General features: G+C 43.4%; 1 protein-coding gene across 10 annotated transcripts; it reads left to right on the top strand.

The window, feature by feature from the left end:
* The first annotated feature begins 1,125 nt into the window (after window positions 1–1,125).
* On the top strand, window positions 1,126–16,986 carry LOC138958482 (nucleolin-like). Of its 10 annotated transcripts, none has more exons than XM_070329647.1 (18): window positions 1,126–1,281; window positions 3,487–3,582; window positions 4,760–4,862; window positions 5,498–5,548; window positions 6,506–6,553; window positions 7,117–7,158; window positions 7,322–7,606; window positions 7,819–7,869; window positions 8,304–8,333; window positions 8,848–9,000; window positions 11,051–11,168; window positions 12,297–12,478; window positions 12,897–13,017; window positions 14,044–14,237; window positions 14,553–14,688; window positions 15,259–15,368; window positions 16,126–16,299; window positions 16,639–16,986. In XM_070329647.1, the coding sequence occupies exons 1-18, from the start codon at window positions 1,252–1,254 to the stop codon at window positions 16,692–16,694; spliced, it is 1,980 nt and encodes a 659-aa protein (XP_070185748.1). In that variant the 5' UTR covers window positions 1,126–1,251; the 3' UTR covers window positions 16,695–16,986. The 10 variants fall into 10 exon arrangements, with proteins under 10 accessions (XP_070185748.1, XP_070185747.1, XP_070185745.1 ...); XM_070329646.1 differs by having other exon boundaries at window positions 4,760–4,871; window positions 7,325–7,606; XM_070329644.1 differs by having other exon boundaries at window positions 4,760–4,871.
* Window positions 16,987–20,863: the final 3,877 nt, after the last annotated feature.

Here is a 20,863-nt window from a genome sequence, read left to right as displayed (position 1 = left end):
TTCTGATCTTATCATATTCGGTAAAACTGAATATGTTTTTTTTCACTTTCAATTACGTCAACTTTATTAACAATTTTAAACATCTAAAATAAATCACCTCTAAGTCTTCCAAAATTTGAAGTCTCTCCATTATCCCTTGTACCCTCTCCAGGGCAACTGATTGCAGTTTAATTTGTTTTGACTAAATGTAAAAACGGGGACCATAATTATCAAGTTACCATATATTCCAAATGTGGCCTGATTAGCTATTTACACAATTTCAAAAAAGAGTCTTTATCCAAATAAGCATCGATGAAGCATTAATTAAGAGATAGGTTTTCCGAGAAGTTCTACGATTGCCGCTGACCGACCCCCCACCCCCCCTCGCTGGCTCCAGATTCATGTGTGTGTGTAAAGACTGATTATCCTACATACGTGAGAGAGATACTCATGAGATAATAATCGTTCAAATCACACGTGTGTATATCATGTAAATGAGGTCATGTCAAGCAAGTCTGGCAGGGACCTGTTTTTTGCCACTACTAATGATGCCAAAGTCACCGAGACAAACGTCATTGTAGGGAAAAAAAATGGCCTCGTTAATTCCCCTCGATTAATTGTTAGAACAAACATGTCACGCCACACTTTCCAGAGTGACGTTTCTTTGCTTTGACGTAATAGATTGCACAAGGCTTTAGAAGAGATCGAGGTTCGAAATCAAGCGTCTTCAATGTGGCTGCTTCGACTGCGGGACGTTTTGAGTAAAATACACGTAAGTACAGTATGTAGGATAAACAGAATACTACATGGCTTGCTGTGCCGTACCAGATTTACACTCGTTGCTTTTTCAAATAGTGAACAGCTCGCTTTCGCTCGCAGTTCAATATTTAAAAAAACAACTCGTGTAAATCTGGTACGACACAGCAAGCCATGTAGTATTCTCTATGTTCATGTCACTCCTTGGCGCTCCTTCATCAACGCGAGTATTTTTCTCATAAATGATTGTTCCGAAATGGTTTAAAGATCGCGTTATCGTAATAATTTGGTCAAATACATTTTTTATTTTACATTTTGTCGTTCATACATCATTAAATCTTGCAATTAACTAAAAGCTGGTAATCATTTAATAAAAGAAAGAAAGTTTTGTATTTCCCTTGAGGTCCGCGTGGAGTCTCCCATCTCTCTTTCATTCTGCGCAACCATCCACAGACGAAAGGACGTGGAAAGACTTAGCTCGTCAATTTTGCAAATTTGGTTTGTCTGAACAGCAACATGCCTTCTAAGACCGCTTCAAAGAAAAAGGTTGGTACTCAGAGATGTTCGAAGTAAAATTGATAGTTTGCGTGGTCTGATTTTATTACAAAAAAACGATATTGAATCAAGACTTAGCCACATTTTTAGCCTAATCAGCAATCAGGAAGTCGAGCACGTGGTCCTTCGTCCATCGCACAACACAGTTGCAAATTCTACACTTTACTTTATTACGATGCCGATACATGAGTACAATGAAAAGAGTTGATTTGTTTTTAATACTAAACTACGAATTGAAATTATTCACGCCAACATATCTCAAAAGTATCCCAGACTGCTTTTAGTTGCTCAACCTGCTCATAATGATAATCGGGGGACCACGTGGTCGACCATTTACAATTTATCATGGTGCTTTAGCATACGGTAGTAACTTGAAGAGAACACATATTGCAACTAATTTATCAATAACATACAGGTACATTTGAGCATGAGAATGTATTCCATCAATTTACATAATATTTTCGGTGAAAAAATCTTTGAATCTTGTTTGTGGCTATGAGTATGACTAAAAGTAAAAGTAAAACTAGTAAAAGATGGGCATATTGAGTTGAAGTTAGGTTGATGTATGAGTTGTTCACAGCTCTTGGATGTATCCAACCCTGCTGTTGTGCGTGAGCGGGGTCTTGCGGCAGCTAGATCTTGGTGTCCAGATAACCTTGTCTGGGGCTCCGAGATCCTGTGATGCTTCCAACGTCTGGTGGATGAATGGGAAAACCTAAATCCCTGTCATGCGACAGGGATTTAAATAAGATTTGAGGCAAAATGTGGGCTAAGAGACACTGGTGTCGGGGTCTGAGCGAGTGGAATGCAACCTCTGGCGTCAAGAGTTGCAAAAAAAAAAAAGGCAAAGTTGGTTATCTAAAATGCGAGTCCTGGGCATGGACTGACACAAAGAATGGCACATGTCCCTGGCGGCAGGGGCAGACTTGACACGGTGGCAAACTGCAGTCCGAGTTGTGACTGAAGGCAGCGGCGTCATGCCGACCCAGGTGATGTAGTGGAACGTCAGAATGCAGCACACACACTATGGTGGACTAAATGCCTTTGACAGGCAGCAGCTCTGGGCTGATGATAGTGATGTTTTTTTGACTTCTGCACATACCTTGGGTGGACTAAATGCCTGGTGACCCAAAACAAAAGGCAGCAGCCTCTGGCTGTCCTTGGTGATCCTGTGTGCGCACACTTGATCACTCAAGGTGGTTAAATGCCTTGCAACAGTGTTATGGCAGCAGCCTTGTGCTGTCCTCTATGACTGCTTGCAGTCATTAGAGGGGGACTTAATGCCTGAAGCACATGCACCTCTTGCAGCCAGCTGTGATTGGTTGGTGTGTCCGCCTACCTGCCATCTTTGCCTCTTCGCCTCGACATACTGGTAAGATATAATGCATAGAAAGTTTTATTCAACTGCATCCTCAAATAGCAGGCTTTACATTTTTAAGGCATGGTTGTGACAGAAAAATACAAAATAAACATGTATTCTCTAAGATGATTGTCTAAAGGGAATATTGAAGATGGTGGAAAGTTGATGGGTTAAGTAATTTTTAGACTTTTCACCCAGTCTTTTGTGTGCAAAATATGAGTGCTTGTATTTGTTGGATGTGCATGATGGTTAATTTTAGGGTAACTGGTAATGTTTTTGTGGCTGCGGTGCACATTGGAATGACTGGATGAGTTCTTTTTCGTTCATTAACATGTTCTGTTACAACTTGAATTATTTTTTCTTCGTTCTTTGTGTAGTGTTTCCCAGTATATTCTGAAAGCAGAACATTGCTTTCAACAAGGCTTGGGGGCGGGGATGTAGCTCAGTCGGTAGCGCGCTGGATTTGTATCCAGTTGGCCGCTGTCAGCGTGAGTTCGTCCCCACGTTCGGCGAGAGATTTACTTCTCGGAGTCAACTTTGTGTGCAGACTCTCCTCGGTGTCCGAACACCCCCGTGTGTACATGCAAGCACAAGACCGTAAAGTGCGCACGAAAAAGATCCTGTAATCCATGTCAGAGTTCGGTGGGTTATAGAAACACGAAAATACCCAGCATGCTTCCTCCGAAAACGGCATATGGCTGCCTAAATGGCGGGGTAAAAACGGTCATACACGTAAAAGCCGTGGGAGTTTCAGCCCATGAACGAACAAACAAGGCTTGGGAAAAGTCAAAATTCTGCAAAACGACTGGAAGAATGAACCATGTGTTGTGTTCCAGGGAGCCCTAGTGGCCAGCCCAGTCAAGACCAAAGGCAAAGCTGCCAAGGCTAAGGAACCTGAGTCTGACAGCTCTGAGGAGTCCAGTGAGGAGGAGGTAATGTTGTAGTGTTGTTGCTAGAATTTGATTTCTCAACACATTTGCCAAAATGCCATACTTTTTCGTTACATTCAGCAGTTTTATCATAAGGACTGGCAATTATTTTGGAAGTTTTTTATCAATTTGATATGTATTTTGAGGCTTCTGTTGGAATCTAGGGAAAACTCCTGTGCCTCGATAAAATAAGCTCTAACATGAATGCCACAGTGTGGTGATCAAGTCCGACTTGTTAATTTTCAGTAGACAGTTGAAGTAATGAATTGTGCTTTCCTGTTTGATAATTTGAACTTAATTCCTTTGTAGATGGAAGAGGACTTGGCTGTGGTACATGTCGACGTAGTTCCAAGTTGACTCAATATTGCTTATTCAAGCAAGGGTATTGGCCTCTCGTGAAGTCTGATTTTTGAGTCACTTGAGAAAAAGTGACTATGTAATCGGTCAGTGTTAGTCTGTCCGGCCGGCCGGCCGTCCGTAGACACCACCTTAACGTTGGACTTTTCTCGGAAACTATCAAAGCGATCCGGCTCATATTTTGTTTAGTCGTGACCTCCAATGACCTCTACACTTTAACGATGGTTTCGTTGACCTTTGACCTTTTTCAAGGTCACAGGTCAGCGTCAAAGGAAAAATTAGACATTTTATATCTTTGACAAAGTTCATCGGATGTGATTGAAACTTTGTAGGATTATTCTTTACATCAAAGTATTTACATCTGTAGCCTTTTACGAACGTTATCAGAAAAACAAGGGAGATAACTAGCCTTTTCTGTTCGGCAACACACAACTTAACGTTGGGCTTTTCTCGGAAACTATAAAAGTGACCGGGCTCAAATTTTATGTGAACGTGACTCCCAGTGACCTCTACACTTTGACGTCTGCTTTGGTGACCTTTGACCTTTTTCAAGGTCACAGGTATGTCTTGAAGGAAAAAAATTGAAATATCATATCTCTGAAACTATTCATCGGATTTGATTCAAACTTTATAGGATTATTCTTTACATCAAATTATTTACATCTGTATTGTGTTGTGAATAGCAATTTCTTCCTGTCCATCTGATGCCTCATATAATATTCAGAACTGCGAAAGTGACTCGATCGAGCGTTTGCTCTTCTTGTTAGTATTTGTTGTATTCGTTAATGTCAGAATAGTGATTAAAATGTGACTTATTTGCCAGGTCCCAGTAAAGGTTGCAGTAAAGGCAAAGGGCAAGGCTGCACCCTCAAAGCCTGCCAAGGCAGCGCCTAAAAAGGACTCTTCTGATGAAGACAGCGATGACAGTGAGGAGGGTATGTCTGTTTGCTTTCTTGTTTTCTCTTTCAGTCAATATTAGACTGGTTTGGTGGTGAGGGCAGGAGGTCGCTGTGTGCATGCGTTTGTGACATGAATCTCGAGAACTACTGAAGTGCATTATCGCCCATATGTAGTGCGCTGATGGAACAAATGTGTTAAACTTTCAGTGACATGGTAGAATGTTTTCTTAGCAACGTTTATGTATAGAACGGTGAATTTTGTGCACTTGTGTTTTAAATTTTTTTTTTGATATAAGCAGATGGGTTAGAACATGGTCTTTCTGTGCAGCTTCGAATCTCTTGTGATGTTAATTTGTACTTTCAGAGTGTTGAATGAATTGCAGAGAAGTTGGCTGCTTGTTGTCCCATCCATCAGGGATGGGTAATGGCGTAGTTGGTCTGTGATGAGCACGATGACGAGTCATACATGCTCACTGCATGATGGTGACAAACGAGGCATTTGCCTGAGACCAATTTGCCCATGTATAGTCCGCAGTATATGTTATGCTAGCTAGACGATATGTAACAAATGTTAAAACAGTCTACTATAGATATGCTTGCAGGAAGAACAAATGTTCAGTTTCAGTATCTATAATTTTTCCTGCTGTTTTATTTAATCTTAGATGTTGCCAACGGGAAGCCGAAGAATGGCAATTCTGCTGCAGCAAAAAAAGGTACAGGTTCATGGCAATAATAAAATACTAATAGAATGAAGATCTTTGTTAAAATGTTTGTGGAGAGACAAGAAAAAAGTTAATGCTGAATTCTTGTGTGGAAAAGTTGGTTAAAGAACCCACCAAAAGCCAGTTTCCGGGTCGGCCTTCACAAAAAATGACAACTTGTTTTTGCAGACTTGACTAGGAAAGTTGCAGTTTTTTTGTAGGTACCATTCACAGGGCTTGCATGATTTCTAGCCAACAGAAAGCCACATGCATCTGTCATAGAAAAACATGTTGATCAAATATAAAAACACAGCAACTACATCTATTATTATTTTTAAAAAGCATTTGCTCGCCTACAGATCCTAATGTTTTGGCCATGTCATTGGAGACCGACATTTTTAGGGGGCCTTAATTAGTAACAAAGCTGTGAATGTTCTTTTGATGGTGATTGTGGCACTGCCCGATTTGCATTTTCCAAATGGTATCTTGGTATTAGATCTTGGCTGACTTTATTTCGACTCTTTTTGTAACGTTAAACTCGAGCTCGTTGCCATGCCCAATACAGATGCTGTCAAAAGTAATGTACATTTGTCTGACCCTGACGAGTTCTTTACGTCATATCTCTTGATCAGTCCTTTTATATTGGTGTAGGAGTGTTAGTGTGGAGAATGTGGAAAACTTGTGCAATTTAAAACATAATTAAAAAGTTTATTGGTAGGACGTATTGTAAGGACGACTTGTCTATGAGAAAACAAAGCAGTGTTTCAGCATTTTAAATACAGTGGCATTTAAGACGCTGTCATACAACACTGAACACTAGCTGAACAGGGCAAAATGGTCTCGGGCAGCCTTGTTTGTGTAATGGGTACTGCCTACCATGCTCTAGCTATATTTGTCAATTATTTTCCAAGTAAAGTTTCTTGGTGACATTTCACAACAAAATGTGATTTGTCAAAACTTGCATTTCAGAAAGCAGTGAAGAGGAGAGCAGCGAAGATGAAAAGCCAGCTGTGAAAGGTGATTACTACATTTATTCAAACCCACAGGCTTTGATACCAAATGAGCATCACTGATAAACAAATGTACACTGTAATACTGTCAGTGTAATAATAATGCAAGGGAAGTAATTTGTTGATAACACGGATCCTAACACGGCTGGTATGGCAGATCCTGGTGACTTTTTAGATTCAGTATGTTGTCTTTATTTTGTGCCTGCATAGAGAGCAACGCTCAGTACACCAGTTAGTCGATGAATACAAATCAACTTTCTCATTAAGATGGCTTGTAGTTTAGTGAAGTCTGTTTGTGTCACGGCATCCACATGTCTGCCTTGCTCAGTAGGCAGAGGTCTGATGTCAGGGCACAACAGTGACTTGAAGTCGTGAGTCCTCCAGGTGTCAGGACACCCTGGGGGTTCGAACTCCTTCGCACATATTTGTCAGCTGATTTCTATGTGTTGTGAGGATAAATTAAATTGGCACTGTTTGTAATAACACCAAACTATATTTTATTATGATACCAGCCTCACACAAACACATCATTTTATTTATGAGTGGTTAATAACTAACTTCATTTTACAGCTCCAGCCAAGGCAGCTACCAAGAAAAAGGCAGCAGCAGCAGGTCAGTTCTCTACCAGTATTCAATCATAACTTTTTTTCTTGTATTAATTTTTTGATAAAAGTAAAGGATTTCATGTGTGCATCTTTTACTGCATAATTACAACTCGGATTGTCCATTATTAAATGACATGTCTTGGTAGCTTTTTTCGTCGTCTTTTTACCTCCAGAAGAGAGCAGTGAAGAAAGCGACAGCGATGACAGCGAAGATGAAAAACCTGCAAAGAAAGCCGCTCCTGCAAAGAAAGCCGCTCCTGCAAAGAAGGCACCAGCTAAAATCGCTAAGGCCGCGCCAGCAAAGAAAGCTCCTGCTAAAAAAGAAGAGAGCAGTGACGACGATAGTGATGAAGAAGACAGCGAGGAAGAAGAGAAACCTGCTGCTAAAAAGGGCAAACAAGCTGCCAAAGCTGCGCCATCAAAGAAGGCTGCTAAGGCTGAGGACAGTGAAAGTGGTGAGTGGAGCACTGTCGAGTTTTGCTCGGTGTCCAGGTTCATAGATTGCAGAAGTTTTGGGGGAGTTGCACTTGCTGAGAAAGTGGCTGGGCTGTGCAGCAGTACTTTTGTGATGGGTGATTGGCGTCTTTTTTTATCCTGGGGTTTTTAGCACAGAAATTGATCGTTTAGAATTGCTTGAAGGTATTGATGTTTGTTTGGTTCTTTGCAGAGAGTGAAGAAGAATCCAGTGAAGAGGAGGCTCCACCTGCTAAAGCACAAAGTAAGTTTGATTATGGTGTAAGCTTTTTAGAACATTGCATTTTTATAAATGAATCTTGAAGGATTTTAAAAGCTCTTTTCCAGCTGCTCAGTAAAACTTAGTGATCCTTGACCTAATGTTAGTACAAACCTCTCGCCCCCCAAAAATTAACGAAGGGTTGTGAGACATGTATGGGTAGTATGTGGAGGTATTCTCACAGTGCCAGCTCCAGCCAACAGATGGGTTGTTGTGCTGATCGTTCCTACACTGTGTACACTGATGACATCTCGTTATCTTGGATCGGCTGTCCTCAGAGCTGTTCCCTTGTAATGGATGCCGACATTAAGAAAAATTTGTTAAAACGAAGGAAGTATAGATTTGAGTAGGCCAGGTGTTTGTTTTCAGGCTGTGAAACATGTTTTTTGTTCATTGTTTTTTTTGTTTGCTGTTTGCAGAAAAGGCCGCCAAAAGACCCGCCCCTGCTGGTAAGTTCAGTCTTGTTATTCCGATGATCCATTTCATCCAGTTATTTTAACAGAATCTGATAAATGATTGTAAATTCAGACATGTTTTTGTTGTGAAAATTACTGTAATATTTCAGAAGTATAGTACTTGTATCTGGCTGTGATGAACGGAACTTGCCCTCTCTGACAGTCTATGCTGTGACAAGTTTTCCTTTTCATGTACTCAAAGTCCTGAGCCAGGTGGTAAACCTAACGGTCAACGTCTAAGCTGCCTTTAATGTTGATGCTTATTTTAGAGTTTATTCGTCAGCCTTAAAGTATGCCGTTACCAAGGTCACCAGGCCATTTTTCAAAAGATGGTGACCACACTAAACACTTTGTTTTTTTGACTCTTTTTTTTGAGAATCCCTTTTTAAATAGTTTTGTGCTTTATTCATCTGCTTTTTATTGCCAATGAATCTAATTGTTTGGCCACGTTGTTTAAATAAAGTTTTATAACAAATTGTCTGAGAAACCTGAACATGTCCTTTTGCAGCTGAAGAGGAAGAGTCTTCTGAGGAAGAGGAATCCGATGAAGAAGAGGAAGAGGAGGAAGAGAAAGTGACTGAGAGCGGCAAGAGAAAGAAGAAGGGCAGTGATGCAGAAACTCCTGGCAAGAAGACCAAGCTCGACGACAGCGCCGCTGAAGGTATGATAATCTTATGGACTTCTCTTATTCCTCGCAGTCTTAATCCTCTTATTTCTCTCAACTCTACGCAATCTTATGATGTTTCTCTGCATCTCGGGTGAAGTTTGAGAGTATTATCATTCCGACACTTTGACTTGATAAAAGCAGAAACACACCACCAAACTTGGTCATTTGCACTACATGGTAGCTTTGTACAAGCTCATGAGAATAACCGTAAACGATGCGACGAAAGTTTTCACAAGTGGCTAGGTCAGACTTTTGCCAGTAATGTTATTCGTGGCCAAAAGCAAGGCGACAGCGCCCCCAAAAAAGTTGAACCAAGGGTTGTAAGACATGATTGGGTAGTATGTGGAGGTATTCTCACAGTGCCAGCTCCAGCCAACAGATGGGTTGTTGTGCTGATCGTTCCTACACTGTGTACAGTGATGACATCTCGTTATCTTGGATCGGCTGTCCTCTGAATTGTTCCCTTGTAATGAATGCCGACATTAATAAAATTGAAGACGAAGGATTGAAGTACAGTTACGAGTAAGGCCAGGTGTTACAGATTTACCTTTTTTTTCTTCTGAAGACAGAACATTAGTCCCCCCCCCCCCCCACCAAATTAAACCATGGGTTGTTGGAACATGCATGGATATTATGTGGAGGTATTCTCACAGTGCCAGCTCCAGCCAACAGATGGGTTGTTGTGCTGATCGTTCCTACACTGTGTACACTGACATCTTGGATCGGCTGTCCTCAGAGCTGTTCCCTTGTAATGAATGCCGACATTAATAAAAATTTGTTAAGACAAAGGATTGAAGTACAGCCATGAGTAAGGCCAGATGTTAGTTTGCAGGCTGAGAAACGGGTCTTGATTTTTGTTTTGTTTCTGAAGACAAGAACGTAAGCCCCCCCTCCCCCGGGGCCCCCAACCACCAAATTAAACCATGGGTTAAACATCTATGGATAGTATGTGGAGGTATTCTCACAGTGCCAGCTCCAGCCAACAGATGGGTTGTTGTGCTGATCGTTCCTACACTGTGTACACTGACTGATGACATCTCGTTATCTTGGATCGGCTGTCCTACAAGCTGTTCCCTAGTAATAGATGCCGACATTAAAGCCACAGTCCTTCCCTTCTTCCCTTGTAAACTGCTGATCCGAGTATCTCAGCTGACATGAACATCTCTTGTCTGTGTTCACACCTCAATAGTGCAGACGTTGATATGGCAAGTGTGTTGAATACACCTCCAATTAATTTCGGATGCTCGGTTATTTTTTGACTCACATGCGAAGCAAAAGTGAGTCTATGTACTCACCCGAGTCGTCCGTCCGTCCGTCCGGAAAACTTTAACGTTGGATATTTCTTGGACACTATTCAGTCTATCAGTACCAAATTTGGCAAGATGGTGTATGATAAGGCCCCAAAAAACATACATAGCATCTTGACCTTGCTTCAGGGTCAAGGTCGCAGGGGCCATAAATGTTGCCTAAAAAAACAGCTATTTTTCACATTTTTCCCATTTTCTCTGAAGTTTTTGAGATTGAATACCTCACCTATATATGATATATAGGGCAAAGTAAGCCCCATCTTTTGATACCAGTTTGGTTTACCTTGCTTCAAGGTCAAGGTCACAGGAGCTCTTCAAAGTTGGATTGTATACATATTTTGAAGTGACCTTGACCCTGAACTATGGAAGATAACTGTTTCAAACTTAAACATTATGTGGGGCACATGTTATGTTTTCATCATGAGACACATTTGGTCACATATGATCAAGGTCAAGGTCACTTTGACCCTTATGAAATGTGACCAAAATAAGGTAGTGAACCACTAAAAGTGACCATATCTCATGGTAGAAAGAGCCAATAAGCACCATTGTACTTCCTATGTCTTGAATTAACAGCTTTGTGTTGCATGACCTTGGATGACCTTAACCTTGGGTCAAGGTCACATGTATTTTGGTAGGAAAAATGTGTAAAGCATGTGAGTCGTATGGGCTTTGCCCTTCTTGTTTTATTTTTTCCAGTCATTATTTGCTTTATACAAGTATTTTTTTTATTTCAGAAGTGGTAACCCTGTTCATTGGGCGCCTCAACCAGGAGACTGCAGATTCAGCCGTGAAGAAATTCTTCAAGAAGAATGGCATCAAAGTCAAAGAAGTCCGCAAGCTGGATAAAAAGAGGTAAGTCCATGTGAATGCATTTTGTTATGTAGGCTGAGTTGGTGAATTGATACTTATGTAATGCATGGTATAGTTTTATCCTCAGTGGTACTTTTTCGATTACTGGTACGGTTGGCCTAGTGGTAAGGCGTCCGCCCCGTGATCGGGAGGTCGTGGGTTTGAACCACGGCCGGGTCATACCTAAGACTTTAAAATTGGCAATCTAGTGGCTGCTCCGCGTCTGGCATTATGGTGTTAGTGCTAGGACTGGTTGGTCCGGTCAGAATAATGTGACTGGGTGAGACATGAAGCCTGTGCTGCGACTTCTGTCTTGTGTGTGGCGCGCGTTATATGTCAAAGCAGCACCGCCCTGATATGGCCCTTCGTGGTCGGCTGGTCTGTAGAAATAAACTGGAGGAAGTGTAGTACTGTTATTTTACCAATCTTATGGGTTTTTTGAGTCACTTGAGAAAAAGTGACTCTATGTAATCGGTCAGTGTTAGTCTGTCCGGCCGGCCGTCCGTAGACACCACCTTAACGTTGGACTTTTCTCGGAAACTATCAAAGCGATCGGGCTCATATTTTGTTTAGTCGTGACCTCCAATGACCTCTACACTTTAACGATGGTTTCGTTGACCTTTGACCTTTTTCAAGGTCACAGGTCAGCGTCAAAGGAAAAATTAGACATTTTATATCTTTGACATAGTTCATCGGATGTGATTGAAACTTTGTAGGATTATTCTTTACATCAAAGTATTTACATCTGTAGCCTTTTACGAACGTTATCAGAAAAACAAGGGAGATAACTAGCCTTTTCTGTTCGGCAACACACAACTTAACGTTGGGCTTTTCTCGGACCGGGCTCAAATTTTATGTGAACGTGACTCATTGTGTTGTGAATAGCAATTTCTTCCTGTCCATCTGATGCCTCATATAATATTCAGAACTGCGAAAGTGACTCGATCGAGCGTTTGCTCTTCTTGTTTTTCTATTTCCTCGATCAAAAAAGCTAAGTACATGTATGTTACGTTTAATTATTGACGAAACAAAATGTTACGTTCAGATATCGACCCTGCGGTCGGTTTTGATTTTTGTTCTTAGTTCTGGAACATACAATCACAATGTTATAATCTGACATTACTTTTCCAGGTTTGCATACGTTGACCTTGCTGATGCTGATGATGTCGACAAAGCTGTTGCCCTCTCTGGCGGGGACATTGATGGCTGCGAGGCGACCATTGAGCGTGCAAAGCCGAAAGGCTCGTTCAATGACTCGGCCCAGAAGACACCTCAGGCAGGAGGCAACCAGTTCCAACAGCGTGACACTTCTGGTGAGAACTTTTATGATGTAGGAAAGTAATATGTGAAAAATATTGCAGTATGCTCATGTAAACTTGAATTACATTTGTTACATCATAGCAACGTAATTTGTGGGGAATATTGGAATGTGCAAATGCAGTATTCCTCCCCCAAAGAATCCCCAACCTGTACTACTGGCATTTTTTTCTGGCTATGATGAATGGAACTTGCCCTCTCTGACCTCACACTGTGCTGAGAAAAGTTCTTTTCAGTGTACTCAAGTCTGAGCCAGATCTCTTGCCATGTACTGTATATTGATTTTTAGTTCGCCCTGGAAATGTGTATCTTATCAGCTATTGCTGTGGCTGGCTTGATAAACACTGAATTATTTTAGTTTTTTGTTTAATTGATTCATTGTTTGATTAATGCATTAACGGGTTGTATTTTCAGCTGATGACCGCACACTGTTTGTGAAGGGTCTTGCTGAAAACGTGGATCAAGGAAAGTTGGAGGAATTTTTCTCCGAAGCATCGGAGGTCCGTTTGCCACAGAAGGACGGCTACCACAAAGGGTAGGATTCAGCTCTTTTTTTTTCATTCACACAGACACGACCAACCTTGTTCAATGTAAACTATAGACGTGAAGTTGGATTACTCTGTAAGATCAGTAGATATAGATAGGGAAGTAGTTGCAATAGTGAGTAACTAGGTTTGGCTCTCCTGCAAAAGCATTGAAATTATGTGATTCTCATTTTTGAGTCACTTGAGAAAAAGTGACTCTATGTAATCGGTCAGTGTTAGTCTGGCCGGCCGGCCGGCCGTCCGTAGACACCACCTTAACGTTGGACTTTTCTCGGAAACTATCAAAGCGATCGGGCTCATATTTTGTTTAGTCGTGACCTCCAATGACCTCTACACTTTAACGATGGTTTCGTTGACCTTTGACCTTTTTCAAGGTCACAGGTCAGCGTCAAAGGAAAAATTAGACATTTTATATCTTTTCTCGGAAACTATCAAAGCGATCGGGCTCATATTTTGTTTAGTCGTGACCTCCAATGACCTCTACACTTTAACGATGGTTTCGTTGACCTTTGACCTTTTTCAAGGTCACAGGTCAGCGTCAAAGGAAAAATTAGACATTTTATATCTTTGACAAAGTTCATCGGATGTGATTGAAACTTTGTAGGATTATTCTTTACATCAAAGTATTTACATCTGTAGCCTTTTACGAACGTTATCAGAAAAACAAGGGAGATAACTAGCCTTTTCTGTTCGGCAACACACAACTTAACGTTGGGCTTTTCTCGGAAACTATAAAAGTGACCGGGCTCAAATTTTATGTGAACGTGACTCATTGTGTTGTGAATAGCAATTTCTTCCTGTCCATCTGATGCCTCATATAATATTCAGAACTGCGAAAGTGACTCGATCGAGCGTTTGCTCTTCTTGTTTGTAAAAGATGCTGAAATGCAGGTTTCATTTTCAGAGGTGTTTGTCTGTAGACCTTCTCCTTGCTAATTTAGCTAACTAACCTGAGAATGTTCATGGTTGATTGTTTTGTCTGGTACAAATGGCTTATTGTGTTTTTTTGTGTGCAGGTTTGCCTATGTGGTTTTTCCTGACAAAGCAACAGCAGACTCAGTGTTGGCCGACAAACAGGGTGCAGATCTTGAAGGAAATGCGTTGTACCTTGATCACACCGGACAAAAGAGCTCATTCAAACCCCGTGAACGTTCATTCAACGACAACTATGGCAGCCGAGGTGGTGGTGGTGATCGCAGCAAGTCGACAGGTATGTTGTTTTTGTTGTGCTGTCTGCGGTAGATTCTGTACAGAGATTTTCTGCTTATTGAAAGTGAAAACTGTTTACTCTTTACCTTCAATCTTTTGGTTTGAGGCAAATCCCTTGCAGTTGCATTGGTTTGCTTTTCTTTTCTGCAATCTTGTGACCACTTCTGAAACTTGCTTATTTTATGGAGCTGAGCATGCATTTGGCACTACGTTGTAGTGAACGTTGTAATTGAAGTTTTGTATGTGTAGGAGATAAATAGTGTTTCTCTATTTCCGTTCCTTGTTTACTAATTTTGCTGTTTATTTCTGTTTATAGGAGAGCGTGGCTCCAGCAACACATTATTTGTGAAGAACCTCAGTTGGAACCTCGATGAGTACAGTTTGAAGGATGCCTTCCCCAATGCCACAACTGCACGCATTGCTAAATTCCCAGACACACAGAAGCCTAAAGGGTAGGTGCCGTGGGTTGTTTTAAAAAATTGTTTCTCAATCCTGATCATTTAGGAGCTTGCATCATTTAACTTGCAAGGAGATTCTGTATTTTGTTGATACCTAGTTTAAACTGAAAGCAACTGTTGATCAGTAACATGGTGTTGGCTGTGTAAATCTTGATGTATTGAACAAAGTGTAAGGGGAATTCTTTTTTTTTTAAATTGTTGGGAGGAAAGTGTCTATTGCAAACTATAAATGTTGAACTCTAAATGTTCAAACTGGTACTGGTATCGACATACTTGTATCTGGCTGTGATGAACGGAACTTGCCCTCTCTGACCTCAGTCTGTGCTGTGACAGTTTCCTTTTCATGTACTCAAAAAGTTCTGAGCCTGTTAAAAACAAGATTGCTTACTTCCCTTTACAAAACTTGCTGTGACGAAGACAGTAAATGGGAAGCAAATTGCTAGTTTATTCTATTAAATTGTCTTCTTTCTGTTCTTTGAAAATTACATAACATTGTTCAGTGCTGACGGTTTTTCTTCATCGTTTTGTGCGATAGGTGTCATTTGAGTGTTCTGCCCTTTGCAGGTTTGGGTTTGTGGAGTTTGGTTCTCCAGATGATGCTGCCAGTGCCTTTGATTCCATGCAGAACCAGGAAATTGACGGCAGACAGGTGTTCCTTGACTTTGCCTCCCCTGGTGAGCTTGGTCTCTTGACCAGTTTTATTTTTGTGTGGTTTGTTTTTGAAAATTGGTCCATGATGAGCAAGATGACGAGTCTTACAAGTGATGGTGACAAACGAGGCATTTGCCTGAGACCAGTTCTAGAAAGTACGCTGTAAACAAAATACATGTACAAACATCCCAGGCTAAAGAATAGAAATGCAGAAAGCATGAAGGTTTATATGAAACAATAGCATGGTACAGTCACAGATAACCTATTCTTATACGAGATTAGTGCAGGTTTATTTGGAAGCAAGAATAAAAGATCTGTATCCCTCGCAATTGATCCTTTTCTGCAAATGGTTTCATTTGGCTTTTAACCCTTACATGTTAGGGTTAACATTGAATGTAATCAAACCTGGGATTGTCTAGAATACGATCCGTACTGTCAAGTGGAAAAAAAATACATACGGCGAGAAAAAATACTTATCTACTTTTCTTTACAAGCGCATCACAGTTTTTGTCAGTAAAAATGTAAGATTTAAATGGTATTGGTAAACTTAATTAACGGTGTGTCGGACGCGTGTGAAGCATAAGTGAAACATGGATGTTCAAATGCTGAGTTGAGTACGCTAATTTTTCTGAAAATCACCATGTTTATTTGAGAATACTCCCCAAGTGTGAAATAGGGGTTCCCGGGTCTGGGTAATGTTGACCAGAGAGTACTTCTTTGAACAGACATTGATTTATTTTTTATGCAGCAAATTAAAAATATTCTTGGGTCAATTTTCAGGTGGTAGTCGCGGTGGAGGCGGAGGCCGTGGTGGGTTTGGAGGCCGTGGTGGCTATGGCGACCGTGGAGGCAGAGGTGGTCGCGGGGGCTATGGTGACCGTGGAGGTAGAGGTGGTCGCGGTGGTTATGGTGACCGTGGAGGCCGAGGGGGATTCCGTGGCCGAGGAGGCAGAGGTGAGTGAGCGACTCGGACATCGAATGGCATACACATTTTTGTGTTCAATACTTTACTGTTGGCTGTGCATACTTTTTCCCCCTCTAGTTTTTATAAGGCAAAACATTTCTATCGAAGCTTGTGTCAGTTGAGAGCAATGTAATAATATTGGTTAATTAGTCGGAAAGTTTCCAAGTTGCTTGAAGGTGTTTGTGCACGTTGCACTAGTTGATGGTAAATGTAGGTTTTGTATTAATGCTGGGTTGTTTGACTTTCTAATGCCTGTGATCATAATTTTAACCTCAAGTATGTTCAGAATAACATGTCTCTAATTCAATATTTTGAATTCTTTTCAACAGGTGGCTTCGGAGGAGAACCACAGAACAAGAAAAAGAAATTTGACGACAGTGACTAAAAATCCTGGTGCTTGTGGCAGTGAATGCAAGTGTCTGTGCCTGATGGTTGAGTGAGGTTGCGACTGTGTAGCTGTGTGCGGGATTGTGCACAGTGTACTTGGGTACATTGTGTGGTGTATGATTTTTGCTGTGTATGTGATGTGACTGGTATGTGTGCAGGATGACAATGTGAGATTGTGCGTGGATGATGAATGAGATTGTGCGTGGATGATGAAAGTTAGAATTATGAGCTTTTATGCGTGTTTTATGAGTTGACAAAATTGATTAGTTTATGACATAAATGCAATTTAATATCATATTCTTACTCCGAATCACATTAGCATTGAGTCACCTGAGATGCTTATCACTGAAAAACGCTTACCCGGCTAAAGAATTTAAAGGGAAGCAACCCCATCACCAAAACGAAAGTGAAAGTAGCTTTGGTAATGGGCCAGTACACCGGGAGTTACCTCCCATACGGGTGTATGCCACGTCACTTCCTCTAGGAACACGTGCCTATTATCATACGTCTTTTTCACCTCGGAGAGGACGGTTCACTTTTTGACGCTCTGTGGCTGACCTTGTGTGTTTGAGTGACACCCGCCGGCCACGTTACCCAGCTTGTCTGCTCGCCTTGCCTACAGTTTGGTGAGCTCGTTCCCGTTTGTTGTTGGTTGTTTGCGCTGTTTCGTTACTGTACGTTGTCCGTTTTTTTACGGACTTGTGTGTCAGTGACTTGCGTGTTTCGCCATTTTGTTGTGTGAGTTAGTTAGCTAACTCGTGTGACTTTGCTAGTAGCTCTGCGTGCCCTCTTTCTGTTTGGGCAAGTGTAGCTTTAGTATTTTGTTGACGCGTAAGCGTGTGTGTTTACTGTGTTTTCAGTCGTTTTGACTTACGTTTCAGTAAATCTTTTTACTTTGCCACGTGTTGTTGACGTTTGTGTCAGTGTCTTGCGTGTCGCCATTTTGTTGTGTGAGTTAGTTTTCTAGCTCGTGTGACTTTGTTTGTAGCTCTCCGTGCCTCTGCTTGTGGGGCAAGTTTAGCTATAGTATTTTGTTAACGCATTAGTGCGTGTGTTTACTGAATTTTCCAGTCGTTTAGACTTATGTTTCAGTAAATTTCTTTTTTTTTTTCGCGTTGCCACGTGTTGTTGTCAACATGTCTGATTCAGACAAGCGCCGTGGCAAGTCGGACCCCAAGGGGAAAATTAAGGCTAAGTCTTCCTCTTCCAAAGCAACGTTACTTGTTACAGACCAAGAGCGTAACACTTTGTTGGCTGTACCAATTTCGGCGCCTAGCGCTGTTACTACTTCTGCTTCTTTTGCGGCGCCTAGCGCTACTGTTACTTCTGCACCTGTCTCTACATCGGAGACTTCGTCTTCTTTGTTAGCACCTGGACAAGGTGCGTTGGTTTCCTCTCTGTTAAAGTCACTGGTTCCAGAAATCCGCAGCTTGGTGCAGGCAGAATTTCAGCGTTCCGTCGCCAGCAGTTCGGCGTTTCCGGCATCTGGCAGTGACGTCCGGGCATTGGCTTCCGTGTCTTTGTCCTCCACTTCCGGCTTGGAGCAGCGTCCTCCCTCTTCAGCGTCGGTTGGTAAGCAGAGCTGGTCCGATAGCCCTCGTGAGGCGCCTGGACGTTCTCCTTCGGGGGACAGCTCTTTCGCATCGGGTCACGACCGATACCTTGCTGATCTTTCATTTCCGGCGATAACCTACGAGGCCCCGGACTTGTTCGAACAGCGGCGGCAGTCGGTTTCGACTGCCGCATTTCCGGCACTTGCCGGAAGTGATGATCCGTCCGCTCCGGCACGCTACGGCGGTCGCGGCAGGATGGAGTATTCACTGACTTCCGGTCCTTCCGGATCGCGAAGTCAACCAGTGCAGTCTTCACTTCCGCATTTTGCGGTTCCGTTGACTACACTTCCGGTTTCGGCCGGAAACGCTTCTTCCTCTTCTGGTGGTTCCTTCCGGATACCAGATAGTGGATTACAGCGTGCGCCTTCCGGCTTTCAAGCGCCTAGGCTTGAGCAGGCATCACTCCACTCAGTCGGGGGAGTGACGTCAGCTCATCCAGCTCCGGTTTTTGCGGATGGTCGTCCTGCTTACCCTTTACCTTCACAGGGTTTTGGGCGGCAGGATGACGTTAGTGCTCAGGCTTTTCCGGTTTCCGGTTTGCCAGGGCATGCTTCTGCTTCCGGAACTGGTGACTTCGGTCATGGTTCCACGTGTGACTATTCTGATGCTCCATCAGTGGTCAGCGAGGAGTCGCGGGGCGTGTTTCCGTCGAAGCTCAAGTCTGTTCTTGACGTCGCGGCGGAAGTAACGTCTCGTTATTTTCCTGAAGGGGTGGTGGCTGCGGACTCTTCCGCATCATTCGTTCCTTCTGCCATGGCGGACTTCCGGCCGGCACAGGAGGATGTTTCTTCCTTCCGGTTCGCCGAGTCTCCGTCAGTGGCTTACCAACTTTCGCATTCACTGGTTCGTCCAGCACATGCGGGGAGTGGTATTCGGCCAGTGCCTGTTCCGTTACTGCTTCCTTTTGGTCCAGTTCCGGAATCAGCTCAGCAGTGGGTGGCTTCAGCTGCCCAAGCCTCTTCCTTCGTGCCTACGGCCAATAGGAAGCTTGGCATGCCCAATCAGAGCCAGAATTGGCTGGCGTCTTTTGCACTCCCTAGGGCTACCCTTCCGGTTTCCCGGGAATTGCTGCCTCTTCTGACTAAACCGATCAAGCGTGATTCGGTTTTGCCGGTTTCCGAGGCTTCCCTCCTCTCTGCTGAGGAGGTTGGACGTCGGCAGATCGAACTGTCCTCCATTGCGGAGACTCTCGTTCGGGCTCTGTCTCGGGCATTGACCGATTCGCTAGTTCCTTTCACTCTCAGTGAAGAACAGAATGCGGACGATGTCTCTGCGCTTTTGACCGCATTGGCCAAGGTCAATGAGGAACAATTGCGTCTTTCCTCCCTGCAGTACACCCAAGCGGTACTCTGCAGGAGGGATCTCTTCCTCTCGCAGTCCCAATTCACGGAGCTGGCTACTAGGGAGACCTTGAGAGTCTCCCCGGTCTCAGAGGAGTCTCTCTTCTGTCCGCTGGCACTGGATGCCAGACAGAAGGAGATTCAGTCAAACAAGGACAGTCAGTTCCTTGACTACACTCTGAAGGGGGTGAAACAGTCTCAGCCTTCTAAACAGAAGCAGGCTCAGACATCGTCTAACCCCAAGCCAGCTCAGAAGCGGCAGGCTTCGTGGTGGGAAGAAGAGGACGGCATCGGGGAGGGGGCGTGGCGGCTCTGGAAGTAAGCCACACCCCCAATGAAGCGCTCCCGATCTCACCTCCCTCCCGCCCTCCACCTTGGTGATGGCGGGAGGCCCCTCCCGGGCACTTTCTCGTTGGATGTCGGTAGTAGACAGCCAATGGATTGTGGGAGTGGTGAGTTCGGGCTTCCGTCTACTCTGGCGGGAGGAAAAGGCGCCTCTTACCCGAGTGCCTCCGCGGTTCAAGCCCCCCTTCTCGCAGGAAGCACGTTCCGTCTTGCAGTCGGAAATTGCCTCCCTGGAGCAGAAGGGCGCGGTGGAGAGAGTTCGGGTCCACAGCTCCCTGGGATTTTACGGGCGTCTGGTCGCTGTTCCCAAAGCATCAGGAGGATGGCGTCCCGTGTTGGATTTATCTCTCCTCAATACTTTCTTGAGGGAGATAAAATTCAAGATGGAGACGCCAGCCTCTGTCCGAGACTCTCTCCGCCCAGGAGACTGGGTGACCTCGATCGATCTCACGGACGCATACTTTCACATTCTTATGCATCCGACCGACCGGAAATGGCTTCGTTTCCGGTGGGGAGATCAGATCTACCAGTTTCGCGCACTCCCTTTCGGGCTGTCTCTCGCACCGTGGATTTTCACCATGGTGGTGAGACAGGTCTGTGCACTGGTGAGGTCCCAGGGTATCCGTCTGCGGGCTTATCTGGACGACTGGCTCATCATGAACCAGTCCCAGAGCGGCTGTTCGCAGGATACCCTGACGGTTCTTCGAGAATCCAACTGGTTGGGGTTCTCGATCAACCGGGTAAAGTCGGAGCTGACCCCGTCACAGACATTCACTTATCTGGGGATGTCTTTCGACACGGTCGCTTGGACTGTCCAGCCTTCTCAGAGAAGGGTGGACAAGCTCCAAGCTCAGATTCGCTCCACTTTA

The sequence above is a fragment of the Littorina saxatilis genome, linkage group LG2 (assembly GCF_037325665.1).
Source record: "Littorina saxatilis isolate snail1 linkage group LG2, US_GU_Lsax_2.0, whole genome shotgun sequence".
Taxonomy (NCBI): domain Eukaryota; kingdom Metazoa; phylum Mollusca; class Gastropoda; order Littorinimorpha; family Littorinidae; genus Littorina; species Littorina saxatilis.
Note: the sequence above shows the minus strand (reverse complement) of the source record. Positions and strands in the feature narration are given on the sequence as shown.

Bases quoted from the DNA above. Each gene is read 5' to 3' on its own strand.
- LOC138958482 (XM_070329644.1), top strand. From the start codon at position 1,252: ATGCCTTCTAAGACCGCTTCAAAGAAAAAG. The intron at 1,282-3,486 runs GTTGGTACTCAG...GTTGTGTTCCAG, and splicing joins AGACCGCTTCAAAGAAAAAG to GGAGCCCTAGTGGCCAGCCC. The intron at 7,607-7,818 runs GTGAGTGGAGCA...GGTTCTTTGCAG, and splicing joins GGCTGAGGACAGTGAAAGTG to AGAGTGAAGAAGAATCCAGT.